This window comes from Boleophthalmus pectinirostris, unplaced genomic scaffold, assembly GCF_026225935.1.
Source record: "Boleophthalmus pectinirostris isolate CB_2022bp ecotype Guang Dong unplaced genomic scaffold, ASM2622593v1 HiC_scaffold_3, whole genome shotgun sequence".
NCBI classification, from domain to species: domain Eukaryota; kingdom Metazoa; phylum Chordata; class Actinopteri; order Gobiiformes; family Gobiidae; genus Boleophthalmus; species Boleophthalmus pectinirostris.
In genome coordinates this window covers 3,831,469-3,851,090 of record NW_026571299.1, presented here as the reverse complement: position 1 = coordinate 3,851,090, position 19,622 = coordinate 3,831,469, and the positions used below count along the sequence as shown (strand labels likewise).

The 19,622-nt window shown below is 42.4% G+C and overlaps 1 protein-coding gene across 1 annotated transcript in view; it reads right to left on the bottom strand.

The window, feature by feature from the left end:
* pcdh12 (protocadherin 12) overlaps window positions 1–19,622 on the bottom strand; it is a 58,222-nt gene that overhangs the window by 33,455 nt on the left and 5,145 nt on the right. Inside the window, 2 exon segments of the mRNA XM_020940957.2 lie at window positions 13,687–15,308; window positions 15,311–16,572. Of these exon segments, the coding sequence (XP_020796616.2) occupies window positions 13,687–15,308; window positions 15,311–16,508 (2,820 nt within the window). The 5' untranslated portion in view covers window positions 16,509–16,572.

Here is a 19,622-nt window from a genome sequence, read left to right as displayed (position 1 = left end):
TAAAACAGGACTACACCAGGACTAGAACAAGACTAAACCAGACCGAACCAGGACTAAACCAGGACCAAACCAGGACTAGACCAGTTCTATAATTCTCTTGTATCATATAAATACATAAATAAAGTTCCGGTCTTTTGAACGGCTCTGACACCAACAAATCCCACAGATTCGATTCCCGTAAAAGAGCCGAGAATCGTCTGATATTCCGGGTGGGGTGTTTTGTGCGAGCGTGACCCCGGGGCTCGTCTCGTCCGTGTCGGTGAAAGACGATCCTGATTAAAAGCCTCGTTTCTGACACACGAGCAGCTGAATAAATGCTCCAGCCTCCAGGACAAACCCGACAACATCACTCACACACTCACACAGGTGCAAGGGATCATGGGAAAACGCGGCGGTCGGGGCGGTTCTCGAAACACAGCGGCGCCGTTTCCACATCTGAAAACCGACCTGGAGCCGCGGTCAATCTGTGTGTCGTTCGTTCGTTTTTCAATATAAAACCAAAAATAAGAAAACGAAAAAACTAAAATTTTCTTCGTTATTTGTCTCCAAAATCAAAATGAAAAAACGGATAATGATTTGTTTTTTTCATTTTTCGATTTTGTGTTTAAATGAAGAATGGAAAAAAATGGAGAACAGACGTTTCCAGTTCATGTGGTTTAAACTGAGATGTGGGATTAAAACAGGACTAAAACTGGTCTAAACCAGGACTGAGCTGTTTTCAGTCCCGGTCTCAGTCCTGGTCTCAATCACAGTCTGGTCTCAGTCTTAATCCTGGTCTGGTCCTGGTCTCAGTCCTGGTCTCAGTCCCGGTCTCAGTCCCGGTCTGGTCCCAGTCTTAATCCTGGTCTGGTCCTGGTCTCAGTCCCGGGCTCAGTCCTGGTCCTGGTCCCGGTCTCAGTCCCAGTCTCAGTTCCGGTCTCAGTCCTGGTCTCAGTCCCGGTCTGGTCCCGGTCTCAGTCCTGGTCCTGGTCCCGGTCTCAGTCCCAGTCTCAGTTCCGGTCTCAGTCCTGGTCTCAGTCCCGGTCTGGTCCCGGTCTCAATCCTGGTCCTGGTCCCGGTCTCGGTCCCAGTCTCAGTTCCGGTCTGGTCCCGTCTCAGTCTCAGTCTGGTCCTGGTTTTAGTCCTGGTCCTGGTCTCAGTTCCGGTCTCAGTCCTGGTCTCAGTCCCAGTCTCAGTCCTGGTCTCAATCACGGTCTGGTCCTGGACTGAGACCAGGTCTGGTCCTGGTCTCAATCACGGTCCAGTCCTGGTCCCAGTCTAAGTCCTGGTCTGAGTTCTGGTCCTGGTCTCGGTCTCAGTCCTGGTCTTAGCCCCGGTCCAAGTTCTGATCTAAGTCCCGGTCTGGTCCCTGACTTGGTTTAGTCCTGGTTTAGACCTGGTTTAGACCTGGTTTGGACCTGGTTTAGACCTGGTTTGGACCTGGTTTGGACCTGGTTTAGACCTGGTTTGGACCTGGTTTGGACCTGGTTTAGACCTGGTTTGGACCTGGTTTAGACCTGGTTTAGACCTGGTTTAGACCTGGTTTAGACCTGGTTTGGACCTGGTTCAGTCCATTTCAGTCATTGTGTTTTATACATCGCAAAACAGATTTGTAGCCTGAATTTATTTTCAGTTTGCAAGTTTTTTGTAAATTATCAACAGCAGAGAAATGCTGAATAAATGCATCGTGTAACTGAAAAATTAATCGTTTGAATAATCATGATTTCAATATTGACCAAAATAATCGTAATAACCAAAAGTTTAGACGTACTTTGGATTTGGTTTAGTGCTGGTTTAGTGAATGAGACAAACTTTAGGTCTGTTTTTGGTTCACTGCTTCTCTCTTTGTTTAATTGCCGCCATGGTTACGTCTTCACTTAGTTAGAAGCAGAAACACATTCCACATGGTTAAGATGAACTAAATTATAATCCAAATTGAAATCATATATTACAGAACTATTAAAACGAGCCAATATTGCACTATTTCTGATCTGTTATAATGTCGTATGTCCCGACACTCAGTACTGGTTTTGACCTGGTTTTGACCTGATTTAGTCTCGTTTTAGACCTGGTTTAGTCCATTATATGCGGCATCAAAAGTCTGGCATCGCAGTTTAAGTTTCCGTTTCAATCAAAAACCGAAAAAGCGAATCGTTATCCGTTTTTTCATTTTGGTTTTCGAGACAAATAGTGAAGAAAATAGTTTTGTTTTTTTCATTTTCTTATTTTTGGTTTTATTTTGAAAAAAACAAATGAACGAATGATACATGGATTGGGTATAACTGACGACCAAATTGGGAGAAATTGGGAATTGGGAAAATGTGGGAATATAGGGAACATGGGGGAAAAAAAAAATAAAAACTTGTGGGAAATGCTGAGTGAAGACAGGCACGCTCCTGAGTTCTTCTGCCAATCTCTACTGAACTAAAGGTAAAAAGAAGCTGTTAACCTGAATATTTAATTTACGTTCACCAGCAAATAGTGAGTTACGGTCGTCAATTCAACTGAAAATAAATGCATGAACCATTTTTTTCGGAATGAAATGGGTCAGGAATTGTGTGACACAGACAATAATGGTTGAGGAACTATGTCATTTGGATAATTTCAGCTCTGGAATCGCCAAACTCTACTGAACTAAAGGTAAAAGGAGCTGTAAAAACTGCCACTTCACGACATCGCAAGGTGGAACACAGCATTTTGAGCTTTGGAGATGCAGACAGACTAATAATAAAGAGTCACTCAAACATGTGCGAATGAAACAGAAACAAAACACAACTCCAGGTCTGTTTTTGAGGATGTACCAACATTCTAACTCGACTTAAAGTAGTCGACCAAACGTCCGTTTTTCCCCGGACACCGTTTTTTGCGTCTTTTCCTGGGCGTCCAGGTTTTTTTTTTTTTTTAAGTGATGGAAATGTCCGGGTTTTCATTACAGTTCATTGGGGGCATTAAACTGATCGGCTTTCGTAGTTCTCTGTGACTCAGAAGGAGCGAGACACAAACAGTCGGTCAGTCTGCAACATACCGAAGCGTAAATGCACATTTAAAGGTTGTATGGAGGATTTTTTTTTTTGTTTCAAATTGTCAATAAAAGTTTAAAATACCATTACAGAGACGCAGCAGACTTGGAATTATGATGACCAAAAAAAAAAAANGAGGAGAGAGGAGGGAGGAGAGAGGAGTGAGGAGGAGGAGGAGGAGGAGGAGGAGGAGGAGGAGAGAGGAGGAGGAGGAGGAGGAGGAGGAGGAGGAGGAGGAGGAGGAGGAGGAGAGGAGAGAGGAGGAGAGAGTAGGAGGAGGAGGAGAGGAGGAGTGGAGGAGGAGGAGGAGGAGGAGGAGGAGAGGAGGAGGAGTGAGAGGAGGAGAGGAGGAGGAGAGAGGAGGAGGAGAGTAGGAGGAGAGGAGGAGAGGAGGAGGAGAGTGGAGGAGGAGGAGGAGGAGAGGAGGAGAGGAGAGAGTGAGGAGGAGGAGGAGAGGAGAGGAGAGGAGAGGAGGAGGAGGAGGAGGAGGAGGAGGAGGAGGAGAGGAGGAGTGGAGAGAGAGAGGAGGAGTGGGGGGAGAGGAGGAGGTGTACTGTTACTACACAAACATGGGGGTTTCTCTCTGTCTGACCTCGGGGCCTCGACTCTCACTGTGAGTTTGTGAATCTCTGTGAACAAAAAAAAAAACCCACTTCCTCCAACACCAAACTCAAGTCGTCTGGAGAAATGTGAAAATGACACTGACCGAGGTGAGTCGGGTCAAATGTGTAAGAGTATTTTTACTACAAACAGCAGAACTCAAGTAGATGTAAAAAGTACTAACGCCTATTTCAAAAAGGACTGAAAATAATGGGGATTTAAAAAAAAAAAAACAAAAAAACAGTAATGTAATGAACTGCTCATGTATTCAGACAACAACAAAAAAGAAAAGAAAAAATATTATATTTTCTGAACACTTAAATTAACAAACCAAACTCTTTGTGATTTCTGTAATTCAATATTCTGTATTCTGTTTTGAAATAAATATTAATTCCACTAATGAATACTTTATTAAGAGGGAAAATCATAATTCTAATAATGTAGTATAGTGAAGGTCCAGGGAGAATCCATGGTAAAGGAGAAATTTAATTTGTCAACTGAACAAACATTTTATTAAAAATGGGAGAAAAAAAAAAAAAGAAAAAAAAAAAAAAAAAAAAAAAAAAATATATATATATATATATATATATATATATATATATATATATATAAACAGGTCAAAATGTAAGGAGACCTTGCAGTATGGTTATGCTGCACTATAACTACCACATTACTTTTATTTTTATTTACTTACTTAATATTTAATTTAATTTGGTTTTGATTTAATTTCATTTTATTTTATTATTTTATTTTATTTATTTTTTTTTTATTTTGTATTTTACTTTAATTTCATTACTATTTTTACTTTTTTTAAAACACTTTTTTATATATTATACTTCAGGACTAAACCAGGACTAGAACAGGACTAAACAAGGACTACACCAAGACTAAACCAGGACTAGAACAGGACTAAGACTAAACCAGGACTAAACCAGAACTAGAACAGGACCAAACCAGGACTAGAATAAGACTAAACCAGGACTAAACCAGGACTAAACCAGGACTAGAGGACTAAGGACTAAAACCAGGACTAGAACAGGACCAAACCAGGACTAGAACAGAACCCAAACCAGGACTAGAACAGGACCAAACCAGGACTAAAAAACTCAGGAGACTAAAACCAGGACTAAACCAGGACTAGACCAGTTCTATAATTCTCTTGTATCATATAAATACATAAATAAAGTTCCTGGTCTTTTGAACGGCTCTGACACCAACAAATCCCACAGATTCGATTCCCGTAAAAGAGCCGAGAATCGTCTGATATTCCGGGTGGGGTGTTTTGTGCGAGCGTGACCGTGACCCCGGGGCTCGTCTCGTCCGTGTCGGTGAAAGACGATCCTGATTAAAAGCCTCGTTTCTGACACACGAGCAGCTGAATAAATGCTCCAGCCTCCAGCACAAACCCGACAACATCACTCACACACTCACACAGGTGCAAGGGATCATGGGAAAACGCGGCGGTCGGGGCGGTTCTCGAAACACAGCGGCGCCGTTTCCACATCTGAAAACCGACCTGGAGCCGTGGTCAATCTGTGTCGTTCGTTCGTTTTTCAATATAAAACCAAAAATAAGAAACGAAAAAACTAAAATTTTTTCTTCGTTATTTGTCTCCAAAATCAAAATGAAAAAAACGGTTAATGATTTTTTTTTTTTTCATTTTTCGATTTTGTGTTTAAATGAAGAATGGAAAAAAAATGGAGAACAGACGTTTCCAGTTCACGTGATTTAAACTGAGATGTGGGATTAAAACAGGACTAAAACTGGTCTAAACCAGGACTGAACTGTTTTCAGTCCCGGTCTCAGTCCTGGTCTCAATCACAGTCTGGTCTCAGTCTTAATCCTGGTCTGGTCCTGGTCTCAGTCCTGGTCTCAGTCCCGGTCTCAGTCCCGGTCTGGTCCCAGTCTTAATCCTGGTCTGGTCCTGGTCTCAGTCCCGGGCTCAGTCCTGGTCCTGGTCCCGGTCTCAGTCCCAGTCTCAGTTCCGGTCTCAGTCCTGGTCTCAGTCCCGGTCTGGTCCCGGTCTCAGTCCTGGTCCTGGTCCCGGTCTCAGTCCCAGTCTCAGTTCCGGTCTCAGTCCTGGTCTCAGTCCCGGTCTGGTCCCGGTCTCAATCCTGGTCCTGGTCCCGGTCTCCGGTCCCAGTCTCAGTTCCGGTCTGGTCCCGTCTCAGTCTCAGTCTGGTCCTGGTTTTAGTCCTGGTCCTGGTCTCAGTTCCGGTCTCAGTCCTGGTCTCCAGTCCCAGTCTCAGTCCTGGTCTCAATCACGGTCTGGTCCTGGGACTGAGACCAGGTCTGGTCCTGGTCTCAATCACGGTCCAGTCCTGGTCCCAGTCTAAGTCCTGGTCTGAGTTCTGGTCCTGGTCTCGGTCTCAGTCCTGGTCTTAGCCCCGGTCCAAGTTCTGATCTAAGTCCCGGTCTGGTCCCTGACTTGGTTTAGTCCTGGTTTAGACCTGGTTTAGACCTGGTTTGGACCTGGTTTAGACCTGGTTTGGACCTGGTTTAGACCTGGTTTGGACCTGGTTTGGACCTGGTTTAGACCTGGTTTGGACCTGGTTTGGACCTGGTTTGGACCTGGTTTAGACCTGGTTTAGACCTGGTTTAGACCTGGTTTGGACCTGGTTCAGTCCATTTCAGTCATTGTGTTTTATACATCGCAAAACAGATTTGTAGCCTGAATTTATTTTCAGTTTGCAAGTTTTTTGTAAATTATCAACAGCAGAGAAATGCTGAATAAATGCATCGTGTAACTGAAAAATTAATCGTTTGAATAATCATGATTTCAATATTGACCAAAATAATCGTAATAACCAAAAGTTTAGACGTACTTTGGATTTGGTTTAGTGAATGAGACAAACTTTAGGTCTGTTTTTGGTTCACTGCTTCTCTCTTTGTTTAATTGCCTCCATGGTTACGTCTTGACTTAGTTAGAAGCAGAAACACATTCCACATGGTTAAGATGAACTAAATTATAATCCAAATTGAAATCATATATTACAGAACTATTAAAACGAGCCAATATTGCACTATTTCTGATCTGTTATAATGTCGTATGTCCCGACACTCAGTACTGGTTTTGACCTGGTTTTGACCTGATTTTGACCTGGTTTTGACCTGATTTAGTCTCGTTTTAGACCTGGTTTAGTCCATTATACGCGGCATCAAAAGTCTGGCATCGCAGTTTAAGTTTCCGTTTCAATCAAAAACCGAAAAAGCGAATCGTTATCCGTTTTTTCATTTTGGTTTTTCGAGACAAATAGTGAAGAAAAATAGTTTTGTTTTTTTCATTTTCTTATTTTTTGGTTTTATTTTGAAAAAAACAAATGAACGAATGATACATGGATTGGGTATAACTGACGACCAAATTGGGAGAAATTGGGAATTGGGAAAATGTGGGAATATAGGGAACATGGGGGAAAAAATAAAAACTTGTGGGAAATGCTGAGTGAAGCTCCTGAGTTCTTCTGCCAATCTCTACTGAACTAAAGGTAAAAAGAAGCTGTTAACCTGAATATTTAATTTACGTTCACCAGCAAATAGTGAGTTACGGTCGTCAATTCAACTGAAAATAAATGCATGAACCATTTTTTTCGGAATGAAATGGGTCAGGAATTGTGTGACACAGACAATAACGGTTGAGGAACTATGTCATTTGGATAATTTCAGCTCTGGAATCGCCAATCTCTACTGAACTAAAGGTAAAAGGAGCTGTAAAAACTGCCACTTCACGACATCGCAAGGTGGAACACAGCATTTTGAGCTTTGGAGATGCAGACAGACTAATAATAAAGAGTCACTCAAACATGTGCGAATGAAACAGAAACAAAACACAACTCCAGGTCTGTTTTTGAGGATGTACCAACATTCTAACTCGACTTAAAGTAGTTGACCAAACGTCCGTTTTTCCCCGGACATGTCCGTATTTTGCGTCTTGTCCTGGGCGTCCAGGTTTTTTTTTTTTTTTAAGTGATGGAAATGTCCGGGTTTTCATTACAGTTCATTGGGGGCATTAAACTGATCGGCTTTCGTAGTTCTCTGTGACTCAGAAGGAGCGAGACACAAACAGTCGGTCAGTCTGCAACATACCGAAGCAAGCACAAATGCACATTTAAAGGTTGTATGGAGGATTTTTTTTTGTTTCAAATTGTCAATAAAAGTTTAAAATACCATTACAGAGACGCAGCAGACTTGGAATTATGATGACCAAAAAAAAAAAAAAGAATGAAAATCTATGAACTGACGGACGTATTGAGGCCAGATAAACAACGAGGCTGCCTCTTTTTCTATTGGCTGTTAGGTCGTCAGTCAAACTTCCTAGTGTAACTGACTCGTCGGCGCGAGGGGATTACGTGGTTTATGCTGCGGTTTAGAGGCTTTTTTTAAACTGTAGCTTCCTCGCACTTTGCACAAAGTTCGTCAAGACGCCGACGAGAATCCACGACCAGTTCGCCGCAAAATGAAAGTCAGTTTTTGAGGTCGCTGAAAGACGAAGAAGAGCGAAGAGCGAACTGAGGTGATTCTTGGAGATCTCTTCCAGCGACGGCGCGAATGAAGCAGACGAAGGGTCTAAAAACTAACGCGTCGGTCAATAAATTATTTCCAGACAGGTCACTTCAACAGTGATTCTGAACGCGCACTGGACGTAAACAAACATGATTTCTAGAGTAAAGAGGCGGGAGGAGGAGATGTTTCTACTGAGGAAGGTGGTGTCACGCCGACTGTCGCTGTATTTCTCTTCCCTGCAAAATCCTCTATACAACCTTTAACAATGACATGTACAAGAAATTCTCAGTTTTCCATCCCGGTCGGGACAAGTGCACAGGTTGCGAGTGAGAGTAAAGTGTCCCTCGTTTATCACGGGGTTCCATTCTAAAAAATAACCGGCGATAGGTCAAATCCACGAAGTATCAACTTTATATTTTACAATTATTATATCTGTTTTAAAGCTGTAAAGCAGGGGTGTCCAAACTTTTTTCATCAAGGGACACATTTCTAAACACAGATGAAGCAGAGGGCCGATCGAGGACCGTAGACTGATGCTCAGTACAGGGAATAATTGAAATATGTGCCTGTTTATCATGTTAGAATGAGCCATCAGTCTTTATTCATGCTAAAATCCTTAAACTACACACGAAATATTAAATATTTGCTTTATCAAGGTAGATTTTCAAAAAACTTGCAGCAAAAAATTACTTTTTAATTGATGCAAGGTCATTTGGGCCAATTTACCTGGAAGCCTGAGGGCCAAGAAAAATGTGTCCGAGGGCCGCATTTGGCCTCCGGGCCATAGTTTGGACATGCCTGCTGTAAAGCCTCTCACCACAAACTTTATACACTTTTCTCAGACAGGAAAGTTACAACCCTTTTTACTTCCTTCTTAAAACTTACTGCTGCTGTCGTCCTTTTTGTTATTTTCCTCCTTCTTTATGTAACGAACCCAAGATTCATTTATTAATTAATAATAGAGCCCAACAGCGCAGAGTCCTGCACGGGTCCATTTTTGGAGACCTGCAGTACCACACCGCACCCGCCCGTTAACCCGTGATTATATCAAGCTTTTGCGCTGCCTACGCCACAGACTGAACCAGGACTGAACCAGGAGTCAGTGTCGGGACGGGCTCGGAGGTGACGCAGGAGAAGGGACCGATGGAGAGCTCCACAACTCACCGAGGTAAACGGGGCAATTGCCTGATCGCGCTTTGCAGACAAACTGCTCGGCGTTCTCCCTCTTAAGTCCAAGATTAGTCCTGGTTTAGACCTGGTTTAGTCCTGACCCACCCATGGGTTAAAAAAAATAAAAAAAATCTGCGAGACCATGAAAGGTGAACCGCGATATAAGTGCGTTTAAGTTTTAGGTAAAGAAATGTGGATGTGTTTGTGAGTAGTTATCTCGAGTCTTTGTAGTTGTTTCAGACGTCTCTTCACATTCATCTCAGAGCCTGGAGGCCTCTGCTTAATCACAGCCGCAGTAACCAGGAGCACATGGTGGAGCTCCGCAGACAGATGAGTGACGCTTCAGCTAATCCACATTCACTTACAAAGACGTGACGCTAATGCAACGTGAACGCACTGCTTTTATTAAAAATCAAAATCTACTCTTTCTTAACAAACAGTCAGCAGCTCTTTAAAGGTCCTATATTACGCTAAATCGACTCTTGTGAGCTTTAAGTCAAGTTCATAATGTTGTTACGTCCTCAAAAACAGACCTGGAGTTGTGTTTTGTTTCTGTTTCATCCACAAATGTTTGAGTAATCGTTTATCATTAGTCTATCTACATCTCCAAAGCTCGAAATGCTCTGTTCCACCTTGTGACGTCATGAAGCGGTAGTTTTCAAGTTAGCAGCTACAATTTATGTTTAGTTCAGCAGAGATTGGCGAGTCCAGAGCTGAAGCTCTACTTCAAAAGAATACGAATTTTCCAGCTCATAACCCAGCAAATGGTGAACAGTTACGACTCCCGTGGTTCTGTGTATCGAAAACGGAAACTCATTCTCACTACTTCTACTACTACTGCTCATTCGGATACTGTACGAAACTCTACCGCTAAGCTCTATGTCCATGTCGTGAGCTTCGACTTGTAACACCCCGTAATCCGGCTCGTTGTTTTCACTGATTTCAGCTTTGTAAATCGGCATTGAAAACACGGGAGCGTTGTCGTTTTGATCCAAAACATAAACAGGAAATTGGTAAACCGATTGCAGAGGCGGGTTTCCTCGATCTTGAGCGATAATCGTGACCGTGTACTTGCTAACTTCTTCGCGATCCAACATATCGCTCGTAACTATTTTGTAATTATTGCGCTGCATCTGAACAAGTTGAAAAGGTCCAGATTCTTTTTCTCTTTCTTAACAAAACAGTCAGCAGCTCTTTAAAGGTCCTATATTACGCAAAATCGACTTTTGTGAGCTTTAAGTCAAGTTATAATGTTGTTACGTCCTCAAAAACAGACCTGGAGTTGTGTTTTGTTTCTGTTTCATCCACAAATGTTTGAGTAATCGTTTATCATTAGTCTGTCTACATCTCCAAAGCTCGAAATGCTCTGTTCCACCTTGTGACGTCATGGAGCAGTAGTTTTCAAGTTAGCAGCTACAATTTATGTTTAGATCAGTAGAGATTGACTGAAATGATCCAAATGATTCTAGTGAAGGCGTATGAATCTTAAAAACATAGTTCCTCAACCATTATTGTCTGCGTCACACAATTCCTAACCCAGTTCATTCAGAAAAATTGGTTCATGCTAGGTGTGTCAAATTATCGCGTTAATTGCGATTAATTAATTACAGTCATATTTAGCGCGTTATGTTTTTTAATCGGGTTAATCTCATTTTTAATCTCTAACTTTAGTGTTTCTGTATGTGAGTTGCTTTATTATAAAACCTGTTTTTATGTGTTATTGAGACAACAACACACACACAAAAAAAAACACATTTAAACATTTTTTTATTTCGGTAATTCCACTCATTGCCGGAAAACCACACAAAACGCACGCAGTAAGAGCGATGTAAACGTCATGTTAACGTTGGCAGCGTCAGTCGCACAATGGACGAGGTCAAAGAGCCAGTAGAACAGAGCAGCAGCGCACAGGTAAAAAACACATTCGTGTCTTGGAAATTATTCTCCCGACGTGAAATATAAAAGAAAATAACAAATATAATATCGCCTGAAAACAACCTGCATAGACTCATGATGTCTGCACTACTGTAAATATAGTGACCTGCCACATGAGGGGACACGCACACAAACACACAAACACACACAACACACAACACACACACAACACACACACAAACACACACAAACACACACAACACACACACACTTCACCTTCATCATCGTCATTAACCTGAGAACGCTCGGACCACGTTTCCTTCCGTAGACACTGCGCGGACACCGACGTGCTCCCGTGAGCCGCGTGTGGATCGTGTTTTTCTCACATACGCCTCTAAACCAGAACTAACACCAAGACTAAAAACCAGAACTAATCTAGTCCAGGACTAAACCAGAACTAAAACCAGAACTAAAACCAGGACTAAAACCAGGTCTAAACCAAGACTAAACCAGAACTAACACCAGGACTAAAACCAGGACTAATCCATTCCAGGACTAACTAGGACTAAACCAGGACTAAACCAGGACTAAACCAGGACTAAAACCAGGACTAATCCATTCCAGGACTAAACTAGGACTAAACCAAGACTAAACCAGAACTAACACCAGGACTAAAACCAGGACTAATCCATTCCAGGACTAAACTAGGACTAAACCAAGACTAAACCAGAACTAACACCAGGACTAAAACCAGGACTAATCCATTCCAGGACTAAAAACTAGGACTAAAACCAGTGATCTCATATATAAAGCATTTCTGTATCAATAATATTTTTAATATGGTTAAGGAAAGACTGGACTTTTTATTGTCTTTAAGTCGACAAAAGTTATTATGTTCAGATTTCCTCGTCTTTGCTACTTTACAGCAAACAGTTTCTTATTCATGGAGACTTGGGCTCAACAGCCAATTTGGAGAGATTTGTTAAACAATAAATGACTTTATAAAGTCACTTTTTTTTGTTCTATATCAGTCTTTTGATCTGCCACAATAATGTAATAATGAATTTAAATGAAAATACCTCAAATTGAAGCTTTTCTCAGCAATTTTCAAGTGAGATTAAAATGAGATTAATTAATTACAGATCTTAATTAATTAATCTCTCAATTTTTTTAATCGCATGACAGCACTAGTTCATGCATTTATTTTCAGTTGAATTTACTACTGTAACTATGGAAGATAATTTGTTCCATCAGATTTTCTCACTTTTAATTTTTTAAATCTGAAAAAACATGTTTGAATTATTTTTATTCTGAATTTTAGTTGCTGAAATGTTAAATATACTTTTTCAACATGTTTCAAATTCAAAATAAAAAAAATCACCCTTTAAATATTCAACACAGATATTTTCAAGCCCTCAAATTCAAAAGTCAAAATTCAGATTGTAAAATTCGCTGTGTAAAATTTCACAACAAAGATTCACGATGCCAAGGCAGAAGCAATCGATCCTGTGCGAGCGAGAAGGACAGAGGTTGTTTCCTATAGGCCGCTCTCATTTGTGGGCGGGGTTTGAGGTTTGATGAGGCAAATTTTGACCAATCAGATCGCTTCACTTACATAACATTTCAGCAACTAAAATTCAGAATAGAAATAATTCAAACATGTTTTTTTTTTTTTTTTTCAGATTTAAAAAATTCAAAGTGAGAAATTCAGTCGTATTTAAAATTCAAAATCTGAATGAACAAATTATCTTCCATATGTAACTCACTATTTGCAGGTCTACCTAAATATTCACTCCTACCCTAACTGCTGCAGTCAGAGTCCTTATAAAAAACCCACATCCTCATCCCCATTCTCTTATTGCCAAACTGGCTTCATATGAAATAAAGAATCGATTTCAAAATTCAGTGGTTTCTAAAAGCCTTTAAATCTGTCAAAGATCCAACATTACTAAGTTTTTTTTGTTCGTTTTTTTCAAATTAGACCCTATATTCCCACATTTTCTTTATCGTCGATTTGCATCAGAATTTATTCCCATTTCTCCCAATTTGGTCGTCAACTACACCTGACCTATTCTACCGCAGCATTTAACTACAGATGAAATGTAGAGGTCATGGTGCAAAGGATCCGAGGTTGAAATGACTCTAAATCATCCCTTTAAATGTGGTATAAAAAATTAAAATGATTTGACTTAAGAGTTTAATTTTGAGAAAAAAAATCTTAGAAATAAGAAAAATCTTAGGGATGAGGAAACATAGGGCTGACACAGACCTTTAAATTTGTACTTGTACCTTTATTGGTCCAATGAGATTCATTTGGTTTTCTGATATTTTATGTTATTAGGAAGTGGGACTGCAGGTGGCGCTGTCGTCCTGCCTCCACAGCGCCAAAACCTGTTTAAATCAGCTGAGCGACACGACACAGCAACATCACGTGACTCTGAGGAAGAGCGGTAGTGAGCAGGAAAACAAACTCTTGGTCTGAAAAAAGAACCTAACAACATTGTACCTTTACTGTTGTTTATATGAAAAAAAAATGTCTTACTTGAACATCTGGAGAAGCCGCCGACAGCTCTATGGCATCTCCAAACGCCGCCATCGACAGTCGGACCAGGTTCCTCCACATCCTCTGGTGCTCTTCGTCCCTGCTTTGTCCCTCCATCTTCTGCCTCCTCAGTGTGGCCTGCGACTCGTTGGACTCCTCGCTTTTCTGCCGTTTCAGCGTGCTGGCGTGCGACGCGGACGAGGACGACGACTGATTCCTGGACTTCCGGAGCGTGCGGTAAGAAGACGCCGGCGTTATGACCAAAGGGCTGTCCAGCTCAATGTTCCCGGGTTTGCACAGCGTTTTTCCGTGATGTATACTCGGCTGGGAGCTGTTGATGTCTTGGTAGCTTTGTGAGTGGAAGCTGGCGTTGAGGCAAGACGGCGTCAAGGTGTACTGGCGTTCGTTTTGGAGATCTTCGGACATCGTAGACGGCGGCGAAAGCGGCTGGCGTTCGCTGTCGTCATTGGGAGCCTCTTCCTTTCTACCTCGTATCACCGGGATGAGCTGGATGTCTGATTTCCGTATGTTCTTCTGCGGGCGTCGGGGGTGCCTGGTGTACGTCGATTCCGCGTGTCTGCAGTTGTACGCGTGGTTTTCCCGTTTCACCGGTCGGCAAAACGTAGTCACCATGGCGACGGCGAGCAACAGCAGCAAGCACGTGGCGCCCAAACAAATCGCGATCATCATGGTGAAGCTGAGATGGTTTCTGCTCCCGTCCGAAGAGCTTTTCAAATGGTCTTTCAGGTTGATGAACGTGATTTCGAGTGTCGTCTTCGCGGACAAACTCGGCGTTCCTTTGTCCAGGACAGTTAAATCTACTTTGAATGTTTTTCCGATTAATTCTGTCGCGTTCGTGGTGTTGACGTATAAACTCCCGGACGTTTCATCCACGCTGAATAACCCGTGATCGTTCTCTTTGCTGATGACGTAACGTAGCTCGCCGTTGAGTCCTTCGTCCGTGTCTGTAGCTTTGACCGTCAACGCGAGAAATCGTCCGGCCTCAATCTGACTCGGTAATTTTTCGTTATTCCCGAGTTCGGCGACAATTTCTCCCTTTTCGGCATTGATGGGGACGCTGACGGGCGCTACGCCTCTTTTGGATTTCGGCTCCAAAATGATCGGATAATTATCGTTTACGTCCAAAACTTGAATTTCTACCTTAGCCGTGCTTGAAAGAGGCGGGTATCCGTGATCAAAAGCTTCTACTTCGAAAGAATACGAATTTTCTAGCTCATAATCCAGCGAATGGTGAACAGTTACGACTCCCGTGGTTCTGTGTATCGAAAACGGAAACTCATTCTCACTACTTCTACTAGTACTGCTCATTCGGATACTGTACGAAACTCTACCGCTAAGCTCTATGTCCATGTCGTGAGCTTCGACTTGTAACACCCCGTAATCCGGCTCGTTGTTTTCACTGATTTCAGCTTTGTAAATCGGCATTGAAAACACGGGAGCGTTGTCATTTTGATCCAAAACGTAAACAGGAAATTGGTAAACCGATTGCAGAGGCGGGTTTCCTCGATCTTGAGCGATAATCGTGATCGTGTACTTGCTAACTTCTTCGCGATCCAAAATGTCGCTCGTAACTATTTTGTAATTATTGCGCTGCATCTGAACAAGTTGAAAGGTCCAGATTCTTTTTTTAACAAGGCTTGAACGTCGCCGTCTTTGCCCGAGTCGGCGTCGGAAACCACAACCAACGCTAGAAAAGTTCCGATCTCCGCTCCTTCGGGTATGTTCGGACCGGGCGATTCAGGCGTAGTCCAGGTTGCGTGGATTCTCGGCGCGTTATCGTTCACGTCCAGCACTTTCACGTGGAGCTTGCAGTGGGAAGGGATGGAGTTGGGGCCTTTGTCGCGAGCTTGGACGATAACTTCGTGAGAGTTCGTGTCTTCGTAATCCAGCAGCGCTTTTAAGGTAACGTTGCCAGTTTCCGGATCGATCGCGAACAGTCTTTTCGTCTCGGGGCGCGTGTGCTTGCTGATCGAATACTCCACGAAACCGTTATCGCCTTCGTCCGGATCGAATGCTTTTAGATTTATGATGACTGTGCCGATTTCCGTATCTTCTGAAAGCTCCAAAATCGGCGCGGTGTTTTCAAAAGTAGGACTGTTGTCGTTGGAATCTTGAATTTTTACGCGAACCAAAGTACTTCCAGATCTCGGGGGGTTACCTTTATCCCAAGCGACAAGGGTTAACTCAAAAACGTCTTTAACTTCCCGGTCTAATTCCTTGACAATGACCAGTTCGGCTTGCTTGGTTCCACCAGGAGTGACCGTAACGTCCAAAGCGAAATGCGAGTTCGTCGACAGCGAGTAAGTTTGAAGTCCGTTGGGCCCCGCGTCCGGATCGACGGCGTGCTCCAGCGGAATCCTCATCCTTAAGGCGGCAGTTTCAGAAATTTCCAGTTCTTGAAGCGGATTCGGGAAGCTCGGACTGTTATCGTTGAGGTCCATGATTTCGACGTGAACTCTCAGGCAGTTCACGTCGCCGCCTTTCCGGTAGAGAACGCTGAAGGCGAGTTCGCAAACGTCAGAATTCCGACACAGCTGCTCTCTGTCCAGGCGTCCTTGGGTGGAAACGGTCCCATCCTGAGCGCTGACAGCGAAAGGCAACGTTTTCCCGTGTTCCACCACTTGGAAGCCGTCCCAGTGCCCAGGTCCATCCCGTTTGTGGAGGTCGCGGGACAGACTGCCGACCTGCGTTCCCAGGGGCTCCTCCTCCCAAACGCGGTACTGGAATGTGGTGGAGGAAGAGTTGGAAGTGTGCGCGGCGTTGCAGGACAGGGCCAGGACGAGGACTAGGGCCAGGAGCATGGTGACGTCGAGGGTGTGCTGAGGTGACAGGGCTAAGCTAACATCTCTGGTGAAGTCCAGACATCTGAAAATTTAAAAAAAAAAGGGATAATCAGGTTAAAAAACGGGAAAAAAATTTAACTTTAAAAAAAAAAAAAAAATTGACAATGGTGAGAAAGCAGATATTACGCTATTTTCTGACTTTTGTTTTGTTTCATTCACACAAACCCTGCAAATTTCTTTCTTCAGAGTTCTTGTCTCAAACAGAAACACTCCAAAATTCCACCTTGCGACATCATGTGGTAATACAGGAAGCGCTCCACTGTGTTTTTAAACTCCATACACCTTCACTAGAATCATTTGGATCATTTCAGCCCTGATATGAAAGAATGAGATCATCAGTTACTAGAGATGGGTGCGTTGGGGGAGAGGGAGCAGCCCAAGAACATGGAGAAAAGTCCCGCACACCGTCTTACTTGCAAAATGTGAAATTTATTAGGCCAACCCGTGCAACGTTTCGGCACTAGGCCTTCGTCAAAAAAAAAACCTGCCTGACGAAGGCCTAGTGCCGAAACGTTGCACGGTTTGTAACGAAAGGCACTTCCGATAAAATATTTTGTCATTTTTACCCGCAAGCGTTCTCCTTGTGCTTATGTACTCCTAAAACCGATACATACATCTCTCTGTGTGACTGTGCGGCTCTCCCCGACCACCTGAGAGCCCCACAGTCTATTTCTGTTTTTAAACAAACATCTTAAAACGTACCTTTTTACTAAAGTCTTTTGTTAATTGTATTTTATTCTTGTTTTATCTGATTAATTCCTGTAATGGTTTTAGCTTGATCCACTGTTTGCTGATGCACTTTTTTTTTTACTCATTGTTTTTACCTGTAGCACTTTGAGATTATTTTATGTAAAGTGCAATATAAATAAAATGTATTATTATTATTATTATATTTGATCTTTTGACATGTGACTTCAGTCTGAACGGTCAGGTCACATTCATCCACCTACACGTCAGGCCCCAAGCAGCAAAGTTAGCGAGTTTATTAATATTTTAGGGGATCACTAGCCAGGCTGGCGCCCCCTAGTGCTTCTGCTCAATTTCATTTCTCCCCAGTGACTAGGTCAGGAATCAGAACACACTAGTCGGTTTGCAAAAACTCCAGAAGTGTGAGTTCGGGCACCAGCTAATCAGAGAAGAGTGATATATTCAGTGTTTGCAACGATTCCCGAGATCGAGGAACAAAGAGAATGTTTGGTGAATTTTTTCAAGGGGAAAGAAGTTATTGTTGTGGGAAATTATGTGGTGGCCATGCTAATTCACCTAATATTATGGACTTTAGAATGACAACAGGGTGGAAAACACGTATGACTATCTATAGGTCTATATAACATGTTTTTTCTGTACTTTGAGTGCCATAAAGAACATGTTTTTTCTGGACTTTGAGATGCCACGAAGCAGAAAAACTGACATATGTGGACCCCGTGGCATGTTCCCACCCATGATAAGGTGCACTGGGTCAGCAGTATTGTTCATTTTCTTGCTGTATATGCAAAATCAACAAGTTAATGTTTTGTCAAGATGTAGTATAAAGCTACCCCTGATTTTGAGTTGGTCAGAGACGTCGTTCCGGGGTGGCAGTTGTACTTGGTAATCAACTTGAATCCCTCTCAATGGAAAATGACGAAATAAAGTGGCCTGTTCTCTCGGATTCTCCATCTCTCGTGCTTCTTTTTAGGACACGCATTGAACCTTCCGAAAAAACCCACATTGTCCTTCTTCCTACAGGATTTGGGAAAAGCTTAATATACCAGTTAGCCCCGTTAGCGACGCATAACAAACGTCACAACCGAATATCAGTGATTGGTTAAATTAAAAAAGTACTCGCCTACCGTCGAACAACAAATCCTAACACTGAGAGGTCAGACGGTTTCCACAAAGTGAAACCAGCTAATGAATCAGGCTAGCGAATCACTGTATTCAGACCAAATTGGAGTCTGATCTTATCGGAACTGGGCAGTTTTTGAGACGATTGCCAAAGAAATGTCTGAGTGCGACTACAGACGGTCCTGGCTCCAAGACCTTCTGAAGAACTCAGTCTAAATGTGCAGGGTTTGTGCGTTAATTAAACATGTGTGAATGAAACAAAACACAACTCCAGGTCTGTTTGTGACGAGGAAACATTATAACATTGATCAGAAAATGGCATAACATGGGCCCTTTAAAAAGAAATTCCCTAAATTACAGCTACTAAACGTAACATAGCTGCAATAATAAAACAGATCATGTGGATTCAATTGGGACAAATCATGTTATCAGCTAAAAATAAAACGTTAGAGCATCGACACTGAACAACTGAAACAAAAGCAGAGTTTTCAACCAAAAGAAATGGATTTACAGCGAGTGAATCTCTTAATAGAAGCAGTAACAGTAGTCAAGAGCTCGGGATAGTGTCAGTTTTCAGTTAAAGGTCCTAAATTACACAAAATTGTGAGCTTTAAGTCATGTTATAATGTTGTTACCTCGTCAAAAACAGACCTGGAGCTGTGTTTTGTTCTGTTCATTCATTTCCAAATCTCAAAATGCTGCAGTCTTCAAGTTCACAGCTACATTTTACTTTTTGTTTAGTAGAGATCGGGAATTCCTGGCAGCCTGATTCATCAGCCGGTTTCACTTCGTGGAAACCGTGTGACCTCGCAGCATTAGGATTTGTTCGCTCGACAGTAGGCGGGTGCTTTTATTTATTTAACCAATTGTTGCTATTTGGTCGTGATGTATGCAATGCGGCTCTAACGGGGATAACTGGTAAATTAAGCTTTTCCCAAATCTTGTAGGAAGAAGCGACAATAACATCTTTCCCATTGATAAAATTCACCAAATATTGTCTTTGTTCCGGCTTTAACAGGGCAGCCGCGGGGTCTTAAAAGTCTTAAAAAGGTCTTAAATTTCATGTTCCTACATTAAGGTTTTAAAAAGTCTGAAATTATGTTGCCCGAGTCTTATTTTTTCACAAAGGTCTTAAATTTCATTAGTCTGTTTTTTTTTTTTATTTTTTTGGTAAACTCAACCGAGCTGCAGTGTGATGTTAAATGGAGCGAGGGAAAAAAAACAACAACGGTACGGGTTGTTGGT